Genomic DNA, 21,174 nt, shown 5'->3' on the forward strand with positions numbered 1-21,174 from the left:
TTGGCGTACTAAACGCAGCAGACAAGCAGCCAGCGTGGAAGAGAGTCCACATTACTAGGGACCTTGCTTTGTCACGCGTGGTGTTGTCCAGCGATTGCAAAAAGCGGCAATCCTACATTCTCGAGTTTTTTAAGGTTTGAAAGCTAAAGTTTTAGAAATTAGACATATTTCTTTATTTCATGATATAAAGTTATACAAAACCCATAGAATAACTGTTTAGTTTGATTTAAAAACTTATAGGTGGCGCTGGCTGCAACAGGAGTTCTCTGGGGAATGCCTGCGCTCCATTCAATTTTTTCATCGCAAAAGGGAGCCACGCTCTCCATTGGTTTTTCCCCCGAACGACACACCTTTACCTTCTAGTACACTGTAGCTATGATAGATCCCACGACGGCACACGATTTCAGTGACAGATTTTCGTCCAGTATATCCAGTCGAACACGAAGGGGACCATAAAATTGTTCGAATTAAGGGGAGTTTGAATTAGCAGGCAGGCTCTAGAATGAATGGAAATCGCGCCACACTGCATGGGAAGAACACGAAGAAGCCACCTCTGGACTCGTTATCCCGAATTAGGCGCTACTACACGTTTGTGGCGGGTGATTTCGTGAATAATAATGGTATGCGCCAGAGCACTGGCGTAGGTTTCGTGGCACCCTCTGTAGAAGCGAAATAAGCTGTTGCAGGAGTGTAGTGCACGCACCATGCTGTTGTTTTTCTGCTTCCTTGTTTTGCATCTCTAGTAAATTTGGTTTGGTTTGGATTTGCGACCCATTGTAATCACTCTGGGCTGACTTCTGTGAGGAGCGATGGAAGCCAGGGGATCATAGTTCGAATTAACCGTTCTGGATATCTATATACGAACGCGTTCGAATTATTGCGAGTTTTCCCCCGATGAAATATACAGGGCTGTGCCAGGACCAGGGCACCAGTTTGAATTAACAGTGCGTTCGAATTAACGAGCTTTTACCGTGTTAGTGTAAAACTTTATGATAAAGTGGACAAAACCGAGAATTCCGCTCGAGAAGTCATCCCGCAGGAGTGCTCGGTAAGACCGTCGTCTGTCCCCTGTTGTCGTGGCGTGCAGACATCCGGGAGACGGCCAAGTCGGTGAATGCACGGCTGATGCAGCTGGTCACCGAGGAGGACGACCACCAGGGACCCCCTCCCGGGGACCCCTCGGCCTCGGTGGAGGGTTCCCTGGAGCTGACGCCCCTGGTGAACGTGCTCAACCACCAGCTCATGCACGTGTCCATGCAGACGCGCATCGCGGTGCTGCGCTGGTTCCTCCACCTCTTCACCAAGATACCCACCAAGGTGAACCCCCGGCTGCCACCGTTGCGGACTGGGAAGAACTGTGCACGCCAAATACCGTATTGATTTGATTATATGGCGAGGGTACAGTTTGGAGAGCAAAAGCAAAAAGTCACCATGTACACACACGCACACGCACACGCACACACACACCACACACACGCGTGCACGCACGCACGCGTGCGTGCGCACGCGCTCACACATAAATAAGGGTAGGCAGTCAAGAAAGCCAAGGAAAGCAAAGGGCAAAATGTGGTAGGTCAGATATATTTTTTGAAAGAAAGAAAAGAAGTGGAGAAAAAATGCCCGCCAGGTGGGATCCAAACCCACGACCTCCAGAATACGTATCGGGTGCGATGACTACTATGCTACCGGCAGGGCTATTCTCTCCTCTGCTTTCTTGGGTATGTCAAGGTAATTATTTCCCATGTTTGGGGGTGGCAGCCAGCACCATTTATGTATATATATATAGTGAGCTTGGAATGTAAGGTGGGGTATTACTTTGAGTCTACAGATCGGATTTTGTAAAAAAAACCTTGCCTTATATTCGAATAAATAGGGTATTTGTCCGCTCTGCAGTGTTGTCTTTGAGCAACATGGTTTCTTTTCTTTCCCTGTCCAGGACCAGCTCCAAGCAGTTTCAGAGGACAAAAGAGAGAAAATAGTTCACGTGGTGCATGTGCAGACATGGACAAATGGAACGTGAACACAAAAATATGAACCAGAGCACACAAATAGCGCGATTCCTATTCCATGCAAGTCAACAGTGGCGTAGTTACAGAGGCAAAGTTTGCGGCTTTCCAAGTACACCAATAGCACATCATTATTGGACTTTAACTAACAGCATTTCTCAATTTCGTGTGTTCCTGTTGATATTTTCATGTTCGCATCTCATTTCTTCATGACTGTACAGCGGAACCTCACTACTTTCGACTGTACTGATAACTTGCTTATATAAGGACCAACTCAAACTGAAGGAAGTCAGATGAGGGATATACGGATTGGCTTGTTCAACTACAGAGTGCAGTTTTAGGTGACTATAAACAGAAAGACGAGAGAGCGTAGTGGGGTCTGGAGGGAAGAACAAATCTTGACGCCCCGGGGTGCTTCTTCACGCACTTGACGCCGGTGCCGTCGTCAGTCGGCAAAGCCAAATTTTGCGCCTTTGTGCTGTTTGGTAGGCGGTGAGAAATTCCCTATGTTTCTTGACACAGCAATTTGACAAGGGGTTGCACTGGCAGCTGGGGAAATGCACTAGTGAGGAATTTGCTTTTACTGGGAGAAACCTCACGGTCCCATTGTGTGGGGCCTTGCTTCAAAATTTACTTGCAGAGAAATTACTTTTTGCTCCGCTGTGGAGCTTCCTCATTTCCCTTCTCTCCCTCTCCCAACTCTCTCTCCCTGTGTTGGGAAGGAGAAGATGGTGTGTTTCTGCACAGTACATTTGATGCCTCACACATACGAAAATCCATTCAAAGTGGCGGCTGCAAAGGCATGCCATGGGCTGTCTATGTGCGCAAGCTTCACTCCCACACACGTTTTTAACACGAAAGTGTTTTATTCCGGGATACACAAAGATTTCACCGACGTCATATCCGTCATGGAAATGACGCCAGTACAACGAAGCACACGGCCTGTAAAGGGTGCACCCCTGCACACAGGGTCTTCTTGCGGTGAAGCAACCTTTAGTACTAAAGGGTACATTATACTTAGAATTGTTCGTTTTCAGGTTTTGCATTTTAACACGAAATTTTTTTATGCCGGAATATACCAAGATTTCACTTACATCAAATCCGTCACGGAAATGACACCAGTACACCTTTGCTGAAGCGACCCGCCAGCAGGACGTCGCTTGCCAAGCACACCTACAAAACAGCCGCCGACTCGCAAATCATACTCAGCTGCAGATTTCACTGCACATTTCACTTTCGTGTTTTACTGATTCCTATGACAGGAATCAACCAGTTTTTTCCTTCAGAAACACAACACAACTGCCTTAGTGCACACTGTGTTGGTCGTGCCACAGTCATTTATTGTAACCGAGTGTTTTACAGCGGAGCCGTCTATGATTAGGGCAAGCGATCTGCATGTCAGCGAGCAGACAACTTTCCAAAGCATTGAGTGCAACTAAAGAAACAGAGAGTGAAGGGCGCCAAGCCACAAAGGAAAAGGAAACCCTTGGGTCTCTTTCAGCGAGACATGCGATAGCCATGTGTATAGCAGCTGCCTGCAAGTAATCAGCTCGGTAGATATGTTTTGTTGTAGAGCAGCATGTTTTGCAACTGCATTTTTTCCACCCCCTACCCTCCACCCACCCGTTAATAAGGCACTCTTTACGTGCATAAAAAATAGATAACCACTGCTACGTTTGTTATCTGAACAAACACAACGTAACTGTGCGTCACTCCTTTATCCGAACATTGCATTATGCGGTCATGCTGTTGACAACGTACGGGGCTATTTTTGTTGCCCTTCCATGGTGTCTTGGGGCAGATTTCGCCTCAATGAATTTGCTCTTCTATAAAATTTTTCGCACGTCCCGTCAATTTTGTTGTACAGTCGAATCCCGCTACAACGAAATTGACGGGACGTGCGAAAAATTTCGTTGAAGCGAAAATTCGTTGAGGCGAAATCTGCCCCAACACACCACGGAAAGGCCAGAAAAATAGCCCCGTGCGTTTCCGCAACATCGGCAGCATAATACAATGTTTAGAAAAAGGAGTGACGCGCAATAACTCATGTTTATTCGGATAACAAACATACCAATAGTTATCTGTTTTTTCACCACCCAAAGAACGCGTTACGGAGGGGGGTGAAGATATGCAGGCGCAAAACGTATCGCTGTACAACAAGGCGTGTCCACCGAGCTGATTACTTGCAGATAGCTGCTAGGCCGTGGGAAGCCCCCCTCTCGCTTGTGGCAGGAGCAGTGCCGTTATCTTATCCTCTGACAGGGCACGGCAGCTACTGACCTTGGCAGGCAAGACGCGCGCGCTTGTATTTAACAGGACCGCACGCTCGCGACTAAGATAGGATGACTAGGCTTCAAGACCAAACGCGCAAACATGATTTTCGCTCTTGGCTATGAAGAATGGTAGAAGGAAAACGGGAAGGACAGCTGCTCACAACGCATACATGACGGCACCGCGCCAGCAGCGGAGCACATTCATGCAATTTCAACTGGATACGGATTGGCTGTAGCTCTGGGGCTCCGCCTTGGCGAAGCGGGCCTGCGCCTCGTGTAAAGACGGCCAGCCACATCGTTATCACCATCAAGCAATGGCGTGCGCCTATGAGTTATTTTTTGTTTTGTTTTGGGTGGCGGTGTGGTCGCAACGCGCATTTTCGGTGAAACTAAGCGTCCTGAATGTATAAAAAGTTACAGATAGCTGGCGCTATGCTTATTTTATTGTCAAATAATTGTTCAAACCCAGCCCAAATCATCGAAAATTTCGTTGAAGCGAAAGCAAGCCTGACAAATGGTTCGTTGTGGCGAGGACTTTGTTGCATTGACTTCTATGGCTAGCTGACGGGGAATTGGAAATATTTCGTTGAAGCGGAAATTTCGTTGAAGCGGCGTTCGTTGTAGCGGGGTTCGACTGTAGCGGGATTCAACGGAAATAACTTTCACCGTGCAGATTTTCGTCCATGTGGAGGACATCTTTCCACGGCTGCTGCAGACACTGTCCGACCCTTCCGATGAGGCAAGTCTTTTCCTTTCCCTTTTCCTCGCATCTTCCTGGCTTTTTGACGGAGTGCTCCAGCATTTCTTTGAAAAGTTTGAATCACAGTTTTAAAGACAATAGTCTTTCTTGGGCTACTTAAACCCAGAAATCTTGGTCTGTCGGTATGTCTGTCTGTCTGTGACTCGATTCAGCCACCTGGCCAAAATGAAACAGAAGCTGCGCAATAGTCTTGTATACCCACAGCGAAATCTAAACGTCTTAAGTCCGGTGTCACTGTTCATACTCGTCAACACTGCTGAACAAGAACAAGACGTTGTGCAAATATAAGGCACAAAATTAATACATAAGTGGTATTTGCAGTGTTTCCTTATTAAAAATTTCATGGATGCTTGGTTTTTTGCAATAGCAAATGAAATACTACATCAACTCCAGAAAATTGTCGCCTGCTGTTGCCAGTGCTACTATAGCTCTTGGCAGCACCTTAAGAAATCAAACAGCAAACGCAATGAAACGTTCCACTAGATAGGTTCTGCGTTCCGCTTGGAACGCTGTTGGAGTAGGGCAACGTGGTTCTATAAACGTTGTAGTAGGGTGCCTCGATTCAGGCACGTCACCACCGTACAGCAGCGCTGGCATCGAGGCACCCGACTTGGAGCAGTGAAACACAGTAAATTTAAATTGACTTGAGCAAACCTCCAGCGTGAGATCTTGGGAGGAACGAGACGGGAGAGGAACTGCATGAGAGGTGAGCAGGAAATAGAAGGGAGGCATTAACTTGGCAGGGGCGCCCTTTCGTCGACATTTTCAACGAGAGGAACAGACACGCGGCCATTTTTTTACATCATGGGAATGGGATAAGTTGTCAGAACTTGGATCAGTTTACTTTCTGTGCCGAACCTTCTTTCTGTGATGACAGTCATGGAATTGTTAGGGAGGGGCACCTGGGTCAAGACTCGCTCTCAGTGGCACTTGTGACAATCTGCATCCAAAATCATCGTGCTGCAAGCTAGGGGCCCCTCGCAGCAATGAAGGTGAACAGTCAGGACAGTCCAGCCCGACATCAATACGGATGGATTTTTCGGAAAGTTTCAGCCAGCCAGGTTTGGGCCCTTCTGTTGTTCTCATCATTCGGGACGAAGAGGAAACCATGAGAAGGATAAACGGTCAACGTGAATGCGCAGGTGGTTTTGCTGGACCTGGAGGTTTTGGCGGAGATATCGTCGTCGAGCGGCACCACGGCGGCGGCGTTGAAGACAGTGGCCCCAAAAGAGCTCAGTGGGGACAGCACCACCCTGGGTGGGGCGTCCAACGGCTACTTCGGGAAGTTCATGCTGTCCCTGCTCGACCTGTTCCAGGCCGACCCCCAGCTGCTCGAGGAGAGGGGATCCTTCATTATCAGGTGTGCTTGACGCTGGGCTTTTGGCGCTGAATGACTCTCCTGTGGTCTCATGTCGATTTGTGTCTCACTTGGTCCCTTTTTGCCATCAAAGAGGTGAAACAACTAGCTTAGCAATGAGTTTTGCTTCTGGGTCCTTTTTAAACCATTTACCGATGCATTATAATAGATGTTGGGGGCGATCACTGGTCTTAAAACAACTTATTTAATTTTCAAGTAAACTCTGCTAAACTGGTCAGTCTTGCTGTTTTCTTTCCACTGATTTCAAATATGCCATTATTTTTTCAGTTGCTCACCTAGTTCCCAAGATAACTAGAGATAATTAGCCATTTTTGGCCAAGCAACAACGATTTTGGTGCTGGTCATAAAACTGTAATCTTTATATTTTCTAATACTATGAACTCTGGTGAATGCAGTAAGAGAGGCGGTTTTTTGACGCACTGCTTGGAAATAATTTTACAGCTCATTGGAGTTTGAAACGGGCACTAACAATGGTTCCTTGCCACAGGTGCCACCGAAGTTTAATGAGCTGTAAAATTATCCAAGCGATGCATCAAAAAACTGCTTCCATTATTGCTTTCACCAGGGTTCATAGTATTGGAAAACATAAAAATTACAGTTTTATGACCAGCACCAAAAATGGTTGTTGCTTGGCCAAAAATGGCTAATTATCTCTAGTTATCTTAGGAACTAGATGAGCAACTGAAAAAATAATGGCATATTTGAAATCAGTGGAAAGAAAACAGCAAGACTGACCAGTTTCGCAGAGTTTACTTGAAAATGAAAAGAAGTTGTTTTAAGACCAGTGTCCCCCTTTAAAAGGTGTATTTTGGTTTCGGTGGTTAACGTTTTTGTTGTTGATTGTGAGTCTTGTGTGTGTGTGTGTGTGTGCGTGTACGTGTGCATGCACGTGCGTGCGTGTGTGTCCTTTGTATCTTGTGGATGCGCTTTTGTCAAATAAAGTGGGGATGCCAGTTACCCCAACACAAAGTTTACTTAAGTAAGCTATTGTGCTTCCCACCAATCATATGTGGAATTCAGGTGGATAGAGCTCGATATCGATACTGGCCAGATAGCTGGCTGGGTGCCGTACCTCGCCACGGACCTACGGTTCCTAGCTGCTAGGTACTACCGTGTCATACCTAGGTACTAACTGGGCCTAGTTCGGGCAGACATTAACAGCACTTACAAAATTCTGGGTACCATACCTAGCCACTGACCTAGTGTGACTAGCTACAGCAGAACCTCAATTATATGTCCCCCCGCCCCCCCCCCCCCCCCCCCCCCCCCCCCCCCCCGGTTTTACGAGGACGACCCGCTTCTTACAGTGGATTACCGCAGCCGCGGCAAACTCCCCTTAGAAACAATGCATTAAAAACCCCAATCATAAAATGCTCGAGTGCACACAGTCCACTTCACACGGCGGTTGCTGGCAGGGATTAACCGGCATTTTTCCCTTCTTTTACACCGCTTCGCCACCTCGTCCTGACCTTCATTTCGTAACACCCGTTTGGTGCTGCTTGATGAGCAAAGGTTAACAGTCCGCGGTGGGCTCGACCACTTTCCGAACACTCAAGCAAGCACACAGATACTACTAGCGGGCAGAAGCCTTCAACGGCTCTACACCACATTAGAGCACCAACCAATGCGCCAACTGCGAGAGAAACTTGGGATTTCAGTTAGGGGTTCGCAAATTATGCGAGTGCAGTAAATATAGTAATTTGAATAATTTCTTAGCCAGCCTGTCCTGTGAGAATGTGTTCTAAGGCAGCATTTACCTGTATCCTGATCATACAACACTCCGGTCATACAACTCTTTCACACGCTCCCCTAAAAAGTTGTATTATCGGGGGTTTCACTGTACTATGTACTGCCATACCCACCTAGATACATGTATTAACAGCACTTATGCAGGGGTGAGACAGCTGCGCATACTGCGCAGTTTTGATACAAATCTGTTTTCCTGCGCCAGGCTGCTCCAAAAGCTTGAAAATTGCAAAAATTGCGCCGAACTGCTCCAAAGCAGTCAGAGAGCCAAGGATTTTAACGCCCCCGCCAGTTTCAGTGGGGAGAAATGCTTACTGACGGCGTAATTTTCCAGCACCCTCAGGGTGATGCTGTTTGTAAAGGTTTAATTGATTTATCATACAATAAAAAACCCGCATAAAATTGTCCCCAAGATAGTTTTTTCGAAGGTCACCATGTCGGGTTGCACATGTTGTATTCTGTGAGTTTTTTTAAGTTTTCCCATAGAAAACAATTGCAAAGTCCTGTATAAAAAATGCATATGTTTACTCAGGTGACAAACTACTGGTGAAAATTGATGAAAAGACGGCAATTTTCGGAACGCCGTATCTCCAGAACAACATTACTGGGGCCGCCATCCTGGTGTGGTGAATATTGGAAAACATGGCCGTCGGGCGAAGCAGTTGCTCGTGGTTCAGGCAGAGTGCTCTTCGCCGATTTGTACTGTGGTTTTTTTTGGTTATGGGGGTGGGTGGGTGTTCATTTAGTCGTTTGATCTGTTGAAGGAAGTTGCGTGACTCGAAAAATGGGAGTTCATCAAAAACAACGTGGGGCCTGTGAATTCGCCGTGTTTCGGCCTCGAGTGAGAGGCGCGGTGCGTGCTTGAAGTGAAATTTTGGACTCATTGCGGTGTTATAATAAAACGCTGAGTTATTGCTGCCTTTGACAGCAAGCTTGCGAGTGGCGGAAATGAGACGATCGACACTACAGAAGTGGCGGCGCGCAGGCTACATCGCCGCAAAATGTTCAAGCAGTGGCCGATAGTGGGACGGGTTATTATTGCACGCTAGTAATAATGGTTTATCTATCTGAAGTGAAATTTAATGCCAAGAGGGAGGTGGCTAAACATACCAACGTTATTCAAATTGCGATCGTAGTGAATGCGCACCTGGGGATTGAAATGGGAGGGCTGGTGGGGTGCGAAGATTGTCACCTCGCTTTGCGCAACTTTTGCCATGCCTCTACAATCGTGTGTAAAGCCGAGTCTGGGATTACAAAAATAATAATTTCAGCATTCACATGATACAGTAAAACCTCGTTACAAGAGACACCCACGGGAACCAAAAAATGTGTCTCTTGTAACCAAGGTCTCTTGTATGGAATGTTGCTAACATGGCGAACATAGGAAAACCAACCAAACCGCTTCCATTCAAATGTCTCTTATAACCAAGTGTCTCTTGTAACAGTGTCTCTTGTAACGAGGTTTTACTGTAATGAAAATGCCTTACGATTGCTTAGTTTTTCGATTCGATGTTTTCAACGGCACTCCATGCTATCTATGCAGCCTAAGAATTTATAAATGGTTTGTTAAAAGGTAGTGCAGTTCGTGCCTTGTGATACTCTAGTAGAAAAAACTTCATTGAAAGGCTATTTCAGTGTTATGTACGTTCAAAACCTATTAAAATGTGCACTCCCCCCCTTCCCCCCGAGTTGCCAAAAATTTGATTTTTAGGCTCCTAAGGTGACTTAATAAATGTCGTTCTTCTGCTCCAAATCAAGGTTCTTCTGCTTCAAAATCGAGATTTCACTGCTCCAAAAACTGCCCCCAAATCTGATTCAGCTGTCTCACCCCTGCTTATGCAGTACTGGGTACCATGCCTAGGCACCTAGCTACTACGTACTGCTGTAATGTACCTAGCTACTAAGTACTCACCATACCTTGCAAGGTACGGGTAGCACCAGCACTTATGAAATTAGCTAGGAGTGTCGTGGGCACACTATGGTGGGTTTGATTCACCGTCATATTTACGCAGGCAGCTATGTGTGCTCCTGAATGCGGAGGACATTTACCGGGCCTTGTCAGAGATTCTACTGGGACGACCTGAACTGCGCTTTGCGGCCCACATGGTGCAGACACTCAACACCATCCTTCTTACCTCTACGGAGCTTTTTGAGCTGCGGAACCGCCTCAAGGACCTCAACACTCAGGTCAGTCACACTTGCGGAGATGATTTATAAAAGGTTCCTGTGCATGCTAACTTTTGTGTTTAAAGAAATACGAAGCAAGTAAGGATGTTGTTTGAATATTCTTAAAAAGGACAATTCAAATAATCTAAAAACAAGTTAACAGCTGCCGCAAACACTGCAGCGGAAATGTTTATTTTTGCACAGTACAAGCAGCATTCGATGATCTTGTTCGAAAATTGCAAAACAGTTGTCAGATTTGGGGCTTGAGAATCGCTTTGCATTTGGCGCACTGGACCCGCCACGGTGGCTCAGTGGCTAAGGTGTTGTGCTGCTGAGCACGAGGATGCGGGTTGGATTCCCGGCCGCTGTGGCCACTTTTCTGATGAAGGCGAAAAGCAAAAACACCCGTATGTTTGAGATTTCAGCACACGTTAAAGATGCCCAGGTGGTCAAAATTTCTCCAGAGCCCTCCACTACAGCGCGCCTCATTGCCTGCGTTGCACCAGTGCATTAAACCCCACAATCAATCAATCAATCAATCAATAAATCAATCAATTTGGTGCACTGAGCAGTAATCTTGAGCCGAATTCTTTAGCAGAAGCTCCTAGTTCAGTTCCATTGTGCAACCCCACCACTGTCGTTATCAAAAGCCACCACCACTGCTGAAAGAGGGGATGACACACTGAAGAGATACTGTCAGTTTGCGGTTTGTTGACTTTTTTAAAAACTACCGGAATTCAATTTACTTTTTACGTCAGGCATGCGTGTGTCTCCTCTAACATGGCTCCACGTCTTGCATGTTGGGATTGTAACAGTGGCATTTGGACTTTCTCCATCAGCTGTGTCTTCTTCTTCTTGTTTTTGTCGGCGTGCTTTACCCTGCACGTAGAAAAGATATAAATAAAGAGTAGGCTTAGACTGCTCTTGCAGAGGGACTGCACCTCGGACATACCACATTCTTCAGGGGAAGAGGGGGGGAGAAGAAAGTAGCCTAACCTTCACTATTCGTTGGCACTGAATACTTCGGAGGTATTGAATACTTAAATTCCAATTGAACCAAGTCCATCTAATGCATTACTCGATCAAATATTGGGGGGGAAAAAAAAGCAGTGAATATTTTCACATGCCTAGCATTAAATGTTAAGTTAATTAAGCCATTTCACCGTTCAGTTGAACTGACTGCACCACTTGTGCAGTCAATTCTACGACCTACATTTATACCCCTTACAAACAACTGCGCACGAATTGACAGGTATGGGAACACGGGCAGACAATACAAGCATAGATTCGCAACTGGTTTTTGTTAAACACATAAAATGCATAAATACCGAAGTGCCCAAGCGGCACGCCCAACTTTCAACCTTCCTACATTTATACACCATACTCATTTCCATCCTGCGTTTTGAAACAAATAGTTTAGGTCTTTGAAATCATCGATAGGAGGAATACATTGAGGTTCTGATTACGTGACATGTCATTTTGTACAACAGGTGGTTAGTGGCACAGGCAGCTATGTATTGTCTAGCAAATGTCTCAGTAATGCCTAGGTAATGTCTAGTGGATGTCTAGATAATGTTTAAATGTCTAGCGGATGTCTAAATAAGTAACACATAGACAATGTTTAGAACATATCTAAAGAATGTCTGGCAGATGTTTGTTCAGATAATGTCTATCAGATGTCTATAAAATGTCCAGTACATGTCTAGCAGGTGTCCAAATAATGTCTAGATAATTTCAAGTCATAGTGCGGATAACGTCTTGTGAATAAACAATGTCTAGATAATGTCCAGCGAGTGTCTAAATAGTGTCTCTAGATAATGCCTAGCAGATGTACCGATAATGAGAAGGATAGACAGTTGGGCGAGTTGGGGATCTAACATTGTGGTGAAACAGGACTGCTTAACAAAGACAAAACCAGAAGGAAATGAACAGGACGCGTTCAACCTGTTTGATTCCTTCTTTTTGTGTCTTTGTTAAGCCATGCTGCTTCGCCACAATTCTAGATGACGTCTTGCAGATGTCTAGCGTGATTTTTTTTCCACAGTGCCCCGGTGTAAGCAAAGACCGGTGGCATGCAAAGCCCTCATTGTGTCCTTTTTCCTTCCCCTGGCCAGGAGAGCTGTGGCCTGTTCTGCTGCCTCTACCGGTCGTGGTGCCACAACCCGGTGGCCACCATCTCACTCTGCCTGCTCACCCAGAACTACGAGCACACCTGCTCCCTGCTGCACCTCTTGTATCCTCCCACCCGGGCTGCTCATGAAGGCAGAATACAACCTTGTTTTAATTTGGTCCGAGAACCAGCTGCTGGTAACTCACTCAACTCTATTCCAGCCCCAAAAGAGGTTCTTTATCCAAAAAATCTAGGCATTGTTGAAAAAAAAAAAATCCTTCAAAATTTGCGTTACACGACGTCAACAGTGACGTAATAGGGTCAGCACCAAAAACCAAGTTATCAATGTTACTGATGTCACTGCTTGGTAGCATTCAAGCGGCACGCAATCAAATGGAACTAGGGGCTCTACAGTAAAACCTTGTTACACGAGACACTCAAGGGAACCAAAAAACGTGTCTCTTGTAACCAAGGTCTCTTGTATGCGGTGTTGCAAACTTGGGAAACATAGGAGAACCAACCAAACCGTTCTCATTCAAATGTCTCTTATAACCAAGTCTCTCTTGTCACAGTGTCTCTTGTAACGACGTATTACTGTACTACAATCACCTGGTCATCTTTCTTGATGGTGGCTTATGTCGGCGGCTGCTGATGGCATTAATAAATCCCTGAGATGTAAGGACAGGCGAGCAAGCGGCTAATAAGTTGCCACTGGCTGGTTCTCTGTTTAGTGATCCACGAGCCGATTTGATGTAGCTGATGTTTCACACTCGTGGCACTAGGTCATGAGGGAGTGTTGCAGTGTTGTATTTTCGCGCGTATAATTCACCCCTGCATATAACCCGCACCCCCACTTTCCATCGACGAATAAAAAAATTATGCCCTGACGTATTTCCCGCATATTTTATACATAAGAGAATGACCATATCTCTACTGCTCAAGCAACATTACATATTTGTTTATGCAAAAGAACTTACCTAGCTGACTACATAACTAGATGACTTGCTGCATACATTTTTTCAGGTTGGTACATTATTGAGCTGTGTATGCAAAATAAGCACTGTCAGTGGGATAAGGCTTAGTCGCTGTTACTGCTGTAGGGGCATCACGGTCCAACGCGCATTGCGGTGAAGCTGCACCAAAGGAAATACCTTGCATATAATCTGCACCTCTACTTCAGCCCTGAAATTTTTGCATTTTGGTGCGGGTTATAGTGCAAAAATCGGTAAACTGTGCTGCCGTGTGAAATGAATTTCCTTAGCTGACGTCTCACAGTAGCGACTTGGAGGTGACGGTGGAGTTCCTCACGGAGATCGACAAACTAGTCCAGCTCATCGAGTCGCCCATCTTCACCTGTGAGTCTTTCCTGATGGCCTCCACTTAGAACGAGCACCTACTACGAGTGTTCACGGTGTGCTTTTAATGCGACAACAGACCACTTGTCATGAAATTGAACTTTAAAGGCCAACTGCACTCGAAATTTCGACCGCTTGAAAACGCTATTTGCGTATACTCTGCTGAAAAAGAAAGCAAGATGCAAAATACAACGGCTGAAATACACGTGTGGACGCCGCAAGTGGTCAGCAAAATTCAGCGATTTTGAAACAGAAATCGAGAAGAGCACGGCCATTGAAGTGACGTTGCAGCTGTCCAGCAAGCGGCCGGACAGTCAACAGCTCGGGAGCAAGCCTGCACGCAAGCTCTACGCGCGCACAGGGCAGCAAATGGGTGAAGCGTTCGCAGTGCAGCTTGACCGGTTCTCCAGCTGCGTGGCTGGCCAGAGGAAGAAGCCCCCGCCAGCTGAAGCGTCACAGGTGCGTCATGGCTGTTTACACGACCCGCCGGCAGGTGCAGCATGGTCTGCGCGGAGCTTTTTAAACGCTTCTGACTGATTAACGAGGCATTTCACGGTGCTACCACTCGTGTCCCAGCTGATTTGCAAGTACCTATTATACATTGCAAATAAATTTGGTCGAGGTGAAATTTGATTGCAGTTGGCCTTTAATAATTAATCATCACAGTATCATTCGTTATGGGCCTCGTGCACTGCAGTTTCAAATAAACATGTGGCGCCACCTGGGAGCGGCGGCGGAATTTTTTCGGAAGAACAAAATAAGCATATACCGCAGTTCGCTACGCGGCTTAATTTAAACAACAACCGTAAAATAAATATACAACAATTACCACGTTTTTTTTTAAATTCACAGTTGTTATAATAATAGAAATATTATGCTGACGAGTTGTGCGGGAATACAAGCCGAAATAATTTAGAGAGCGCCTCTTCTCCAATAAAAGCAGACGACAGTACACGGATCAGCTGCCTGCGACGCCGACGTTCACGAAGCGCATAGTAGCCGAAAAGAAATAAAAAGAACAGATCCATAAATGCATTTTCGTATGTGCACGCTACTTGGCGTAAGACCGCTGCAAAAAAAAAAAATGCCGTGTATCCAGTGCATATTTTTGTAGCGCCTCAAATAGCCTTTGGTGTGCACGCACCTGTGCACGCATAAGAAAATACATGGAACAACGCACGGATATGCATGCTTGAATTGTAGGTAGTCATACCAGCAAAATATGAAGCTTTAAAATGAAAACAGAAACGTAAATATTCACACTACACTGCGACAAAACCGTAAACAGATGGACATACGCCAGCACAATTCGGAGACTCGCATCTACACTTTTATTGAAAGGACTCTCAAATATCTCAAACATGTACAACTTGTAGTTTGCGTTTGAAAAGCGAGTTCAAGTGGGGCTTGGTGCGCAAAATATTCTTGCTGACAAAGATAACTTGCACCAGCAGAACTATTCACGCTGACATGTAGTCATGCCAGCGTAGTCACACAATCATCACGTACAACTCTGTCAGCTTTGAAACAATCTCCATTATTCAAAATGGTCTTATTTTATCAAGGGCACTCCGAATGCGAGAGGAATCATTCAGGCACAATTAAAGCTCCTGTTGTTCGATCTACCATATCTGTGCCCATGTCTATGTCGAACGATAAACAAGGTAAATAAACATTCAGAGGCTTTCATGAAAGCCTCGTCTCGCGCATCTACGTCCAAAAGTATTCGCATATTAAGTACGCATTTATAAACCTATGAAAGCACTTCAAAAAGTATTGCGATATTTTCATAAGCCCATCCAACGAACTCATCGTAGTTTCAGCAGTTTGAGGAAGAGTTTACTCAAGCAGTTGGCATTTTCCAATACCTGCCTCTACAAACCTGAATCTTCGGGCTCTTGAAGCCGCTTATCCATGGTGTCGCAATATACACACAAACCTTTGCCGCGATTTCGCACACACAACACATCAAATCACTTCCTGACATGTACAAGGCACATTGGAGTGTATACACGGGAGAAATTCGCTTCTGCAAGCACCATGAAGTTGCGTAGTCAGTCTTCTCCTCACAATAAGCTGTCCGCCAACTGCTTGGTTATGCCTGCAGTTCTAACCCAGCCATACTGATCTAATAAATCAAATCCACCAAAGCGACCACAGCAACCAAGGCGTTGCTGGCGTCGTTGGGACGTTATGCCTGCCGTTATTTCATGCTCTTCGGGGGCCGGCGGCCCCACAAAAAATTTTCCACTGGTGGAGCGGTCACACCCTCCCTCACACATACATTATCGCTTCCGGGAGGCGATGCACACACAGACGCACACTCCTGCACTCCTCTCGTTCTCTTGGTAACATCGCGGGCTTCCGTCTTTTTATTTTTATCTTTTATTTGGGCGGCGCTGCTGGTGTTCAGTGGAAGCCGTTGCGAAATGACAGGGATTGTCTCCGCTGCGCGGAGCGGAGACAATCCCGCGCTTGTTTAAAACTGTTTTTTTGTGTGATGCATCGCTTTCCTGTCGCCTTTGCGAACCATATTCTATTTAATAAAGTACCGTTTGGCTGTTTGTATCGCATGGCAACAGAATAGCGGTAATTTCTTCTTTCTCTTCTAATAATCGTACTGCGCGGAATACTATCCTCCGGACGTCGTTTGCTCACGGACTTCAGAAATTATGCCTCCGTTGCCCACAAGATGGCACTGAACACAGCACATCAGTGGCGCCACCATACACGCACACGAGGCCCATAGGCGTCACTGAAAACAGCGATGGTGTGCTGTTATCTTCACACCAACAAACACCAACAACTTTGTTAGATGCAGTCAGCGGTGGGAGCCTTTAAAGCAGTGGGGTAATGAGTGTGGTGGGGGGGGCAGACTTGCGTCTGCAGTTGCTGGACAGTCCCCAGCAGTCGTACCTGGTCAAGTCCCTGTATGGCCTGCTCATGCTGCTGCCCCAGAGCGAGGCCTTCCACACACTGCGCACGCGCCTAGCCTGCCTGCCCACCGGCCTCCTCCTGCAGCACGACACCACCGGCAGGTAAGCGTTGGGCACCATCATCGTCATCATTATCACCACCATCAACCTATCTACACCCACTGCAGGGCAAAGGCCTCTCCCATAGATCTCCAATTATCCCGGTCCTGCGCTAATTGCGAGCAATTTACCCCCGCAAACTTGGCCTCATCTGCCAAGGGAGAGCCCATCTACCGGGAGTGAGCTCTCCCAATCACGTAGCTCCCAATCAAGAAGCATCGCAGATGTCCAGTGACACAAGCCTGTTGAATAGCTGGAGCACACAACGGAAGCAACTGTGCGCTCCGGCTATTCATAAGGCTTGTGTCACTGGACATCTACGATTCTTCATCTTTTGCAGACAGCGAAAAAACTACTTGTGAAAGCTGTTGTAAAAAATAGTGCAAATACGGTCATGAAGCAAACGAAGATTCAGAACTACTGTGTTTTATCAATTATGAGAGCAAAACATAAATTAGAATAAACCTTTTGCAACACGCTGCTTGAGCTTATTTTAGTCGTACGGTGGCCATTGGAGCAGGGGTTGATCAGTTTGTGAAAACATGTACCCTGCTTATAAGAGACCTCTCATATAAGGGACAGAAACTGATGCCGAGTACACGTTTCTTCTAAAGAGGTTCAACTGTATATGATAATTGGTGTTTAGGATGGCTCTAACATTATTATGCCGAGTTTTATCTACTTTTCATAATTATGTAGGTCCCATTATGTAGGTCCCAGTGAAGTTGTACTAGTTATTGTCGAATTCCAGTCTGTCGTCATACATGGGATTCTACGGGAGGGAAAGGGAACAGGCCCATGCTTGTCTGCTAGAATAAAACTCTAGTCCCTGCAAGTTTCATTTGGCTGATTATCTAGGAAGTACCATATATTTGCGCGTATAACCTGCACCGAAAATGTGAAAATTTCAGTGGCCAAGTAGGGGTGCGGGTAATACACGGGGTTTTCCCTTTAGTGCAGCTTCATGGTAATGCGAGTTGTGCCATGAAGCTCCTACACAGTAACACGGACTAAGCCTCCCATGGTAGCAATTGCGCAAAACATACAAGGACAAGAAAGAAAAAACAAGGACGAGCGAACTCCAACAACTGAATTTTATTAGTGAATTGTGAAGTTAGCCTTGTAGTCAGTGTATTCTACTTGCTAAGTGTATGCTTTTTCTATCTACATAGTATGTGATGATGTTGCTTGAGCAGTGGCTTCGGTGCAGCCTTTCCTGTATCAGATGTGCGGGCAGTGCGCGAGGATTTTTTTTTTCCTGGCGGGCTGAAAGTGGGGGTGCGGATTATACGGTATTCTCGCGCGTATAGCCCGCCCCTGCATATAATCCACACCCCAACTTTCAGCCCGACAGAAAAGAAAAAAAAAAACTCCTCGCGTATCGCCCGCACATTTGATAGAGGAAAGGCTGCACCAAAGCTACTGCTCAAACAACATCATCACATACTGTGTAGAGAGAAAAAGCATATAGTATTTGGCGAGTAGAATACACTGACTCACTGACTACAGTGTCACTGCTCTGGCTAGAGCTATCCCCTGAGGCGCAGTCCTCACTGTTGTACACAAGGTCATCTTCATGGCACAACGCGCATTGCCGTGAAGCTGCACTAAAGAAAAAACCCTGTGTATTATCTGCACCCCTGCTTTGCCACTGAAATTTCCGCATTTTTAGTGCGGGTTATACGAGCGAAAATATGGTATGGAGGGGCGAGTTATACGCTCGAAAATACAGTATGCTCATTCTCAAGCTGCGGTGTGGGGAGACTGCAGCACGTGTTCCCTGTCCAGGAGTGTCGTGGACAACTCGGCACGGTCCGGCATTGACTTCCAAGAGCTGCTGGACCACTTCCAGCAGGTGCAGGACTCGCACAAGAAGGCCAGGCCGGCCGCCAGACTCAGTGAGTGGTCGCGTTGCACGCCCATCTCTCTGTGCCATGCATTGCAGTTAACCCAGTTTGTGGGGAAAGGGGTGTTATAAATGAGGAGCAAAAAGGTGGCGGGCAGGGGGCAGCTTGGTTCATTGAAGAAGAGGATGATCTGCTCCCCCGGAGAGAGAGGGTACCTAGTCTTTAAAAATACTGGTGAGGTATAGCCTGGCCAAGGCACCTAGCTTGGTACACCAGATGTATGACAAAAAAATGAAATCGATGGTGTGATGGTGATGACGAGAATGATGCGCTTATTAATAGACTCCTGATTAGAGAGTCTGATCAAGTCTTGTGCTTTGCAGGAAAGACGATAGAGCTTTTGTCGCTCGAGATGCTCATTTAGAGTTCGACCAAGGGCCTAGCACGTCACTTAGAGTTAGTCCTCAAGAAAGCGGAAGACCCAAGGACATTAAAAGGGACGTCCTGGCTGTTCTATAGCGGAGATGAACCCGCAGAATGTTTTGGATGAGCTCGATACGATTCAGTCGTTAGGCGCGCACGATGACGAGCAATGAACCACTTTTTGTAGTGTTAGAGCTGAGCTGTGAAGTTGCTGCAAAGTAGGGCTCGCAAAGTGACATAACAGACTTTCAGAAATAGATTTTCGGTTTGTGGGTGATTTTTCTGTCGTTTATGTTTCGTTTACTTTACCCGGTGGTTTCGTTATTGTGGGGTTTGGCGGTATTAGTATGAAATTCTATGATCTGCACCCACTGCTATGCTCATTTGATCCATGGCTACCCCTGAATTCCAAATGTCTGGTTCCTCCAGTCTCTCTTTACTTCCCTTCTGTACACACGCTGCAACAAAAAAGTTCCCCTTGAATGCCTGAACGCTCAAATCTGAAGTGTGGCAAAAATTTTAGCAGAGGAAAGGAGCAGAAGATAGTAGCACATTGATAGTACTTAGCAGAGTGCTTTAGCAGAGTGAAGTAACAGAAAATAAAATGCTTTTGCACCTGACAACAAGCGGACTGCGCGTTGGACACTGACTGTGTGTCCTGTCAACACTTGCTGTGTATAAGGCATTGGAAAATGCTGAACCAGCACTTGGGTGCCTCGTTCCACCAAAGCCTAACAGAGATCAATTGAGACTTCTGCCTGGAGACTTTTGTAGCTCGTTTCTTGTCCCATTCTGGTACCATTTACATGCTTGTTTGCACAGCTTGTCTCACTATAAAACTTAGTGCAACGTCTCACATTCCACTCACCAACTGTTAGACGCGTCAATGACGGTGGGTGTTGTGTGTATCTTTTAGTGCAGAAGCACATCTGCCCTACCTTCCTGGATTTCACGGATGAAGGATGAAGCTGTAGCAGCAGTGTCACCATTGAGAGCAAGCCAAATTGCTGGTGGTGCAGCGGGAGGGAGTATTTAGGGAGGTGCGGGTATGTGTCGGCTTGACATTAGGCCTAACATTAGGCCTGACGTTTTTAAATTTTAAGGGTGTAAGATGAAGGTGTGGCAATGGTGTTACAATTTAGAACCACTCAAACTGTGGTCGGCGCAGCGGGAGGGTGTGGAAGGTGCAGGTGTGTGCCTGCTTGACATTAGGCCTAACTTTAGGCCTAACATTGAACCTTAAGGCCGAACATCAAACGTTACCTGCCGCTTTGCGTGCATTAAGTTTGACGTTGGTTCGCGATTCATTAGGCTTAATGTGTGGGCTACCAAACCCTAAGCCTAAACATTATTCATTCAGGAATATGATAGTTTGCAATTAACACAACCAAACCGCTTTTTTTTTTCTTTTCTTTTTTTATTGCAGACCAAGTCCTGCGGTTAAGCGGCGTCGTCGACTCGATGCATCTGTCCTGACCCTTTGACCGCTAGGCACACGCATTTTCACTACACGTTGCATTCCTTGTCTTTCGTGTTTTGCACACATTAGACACTCGTGGCTTTTGGCTGCCGCCCTTTATTTCCAAGGGCAGCAAAGCAGGCCAGTGTCCCGCTAAGGCATTGGTAATGTGCAAGGTAGTCAGAAAACGTGCGTGAATACTATACTATTCCAATCTTTGAAGTATTGTCTTTATACCAATGCCCGCCTGGCTGTTCTTCGGAGAAAAGCAAATGTGTGGCCCTTGGCTTACATAGCTTTTGTAATGGAACGGATAAATTCAATTGCTATTTTTATGCAAAGATTTTGGCCTTTTTTTTAACGTCGTACATTATTTACATTGCAGCTGCCTTGTAGAAAGGACATTGTGAAATCTCTTATGATCTTATGATCATTGTTTGTATTTAACTTAAAAGGGTGAATAAAAATCTAGCTATTTATTTCAAAAGTGTGTAATGTCTACTCATGGCTTACATCATACCGTAATGGGTGACCAACCCTTTCTCTTTGTGGTTAATAGCGTGTTGCATGTGACAAAAATCAAAGCCCCTTTAAGGGGAGACGCTGCTCTTAAAAC

At 46.0% G+C, this 21,174-nt stretch overlaps 1 protein-coding gene across 1 annotated transcript in view; it reads left to right on the forward strand.

Annotated features, from left to right (window-relative positions):
- Positions 1-21,039, forward strand: part of LOC144142544 (protein VAC14 homolog) — a 41,090-nt gene extending 20,051 nt beyond the window's left edge. Inside the window, exons 9-17 of the mRNA XM_077674127.1 lie at positions 1,088-1,317; positions 4,953-5,018; positions 6,182-6,399; positions 10,176-10,350; positions 12,444-12,562; positions 13,715-13,794; positions 16,670-16,832; positions 18,618-18,727; positions 20,526-21,039. Coding sequence (XP_077530253.1) covers positions 1,088-1,317; positions 4,953-5,018; positions 6,182-6,399; positions 10,176-10,350; positions 12,444-12,562; positions 13,715-13,794; positions 16,670-16,832; positions 18,618-18,727; positions 20,526-20,575 — 1,211 coding nt within the window. The 3' untranslated portion in view covers positions 20,576-21,039. The remainder of the gene's footprint in view (positions 1-1,087; positions 1,318-4,952; positions 5,019-6,181; positions 6,400-10,175; positions 10,351-12,443; positions 12,563-13,714; positions 13,795-16,669; positions 16,833-18,617; positions 18,728-20,525) is intronic.
- The last annotated feature ends 135 nt before the right edge of the window (positions 21,040-21,174 follow it).

Source organism: Haemaphysalis longicornis, unplaced genomic scaffold (genome assembly GCF_048455015.1).
Source record: "Haemaphysalis longicornis isolate Haplotype H1 unplaced genomic scaffold, Haemaphysalis longicornis Haplotype H1 scaffold_6, whole genome shotgun sequence".
Classification (NCBI taxonomy): Eukaryota; Metazoa; Arthropoda; class Arachnida; order Ixodida; family Ixodidae; genus Haemaphysalis; species Haemaphysalis longicornis.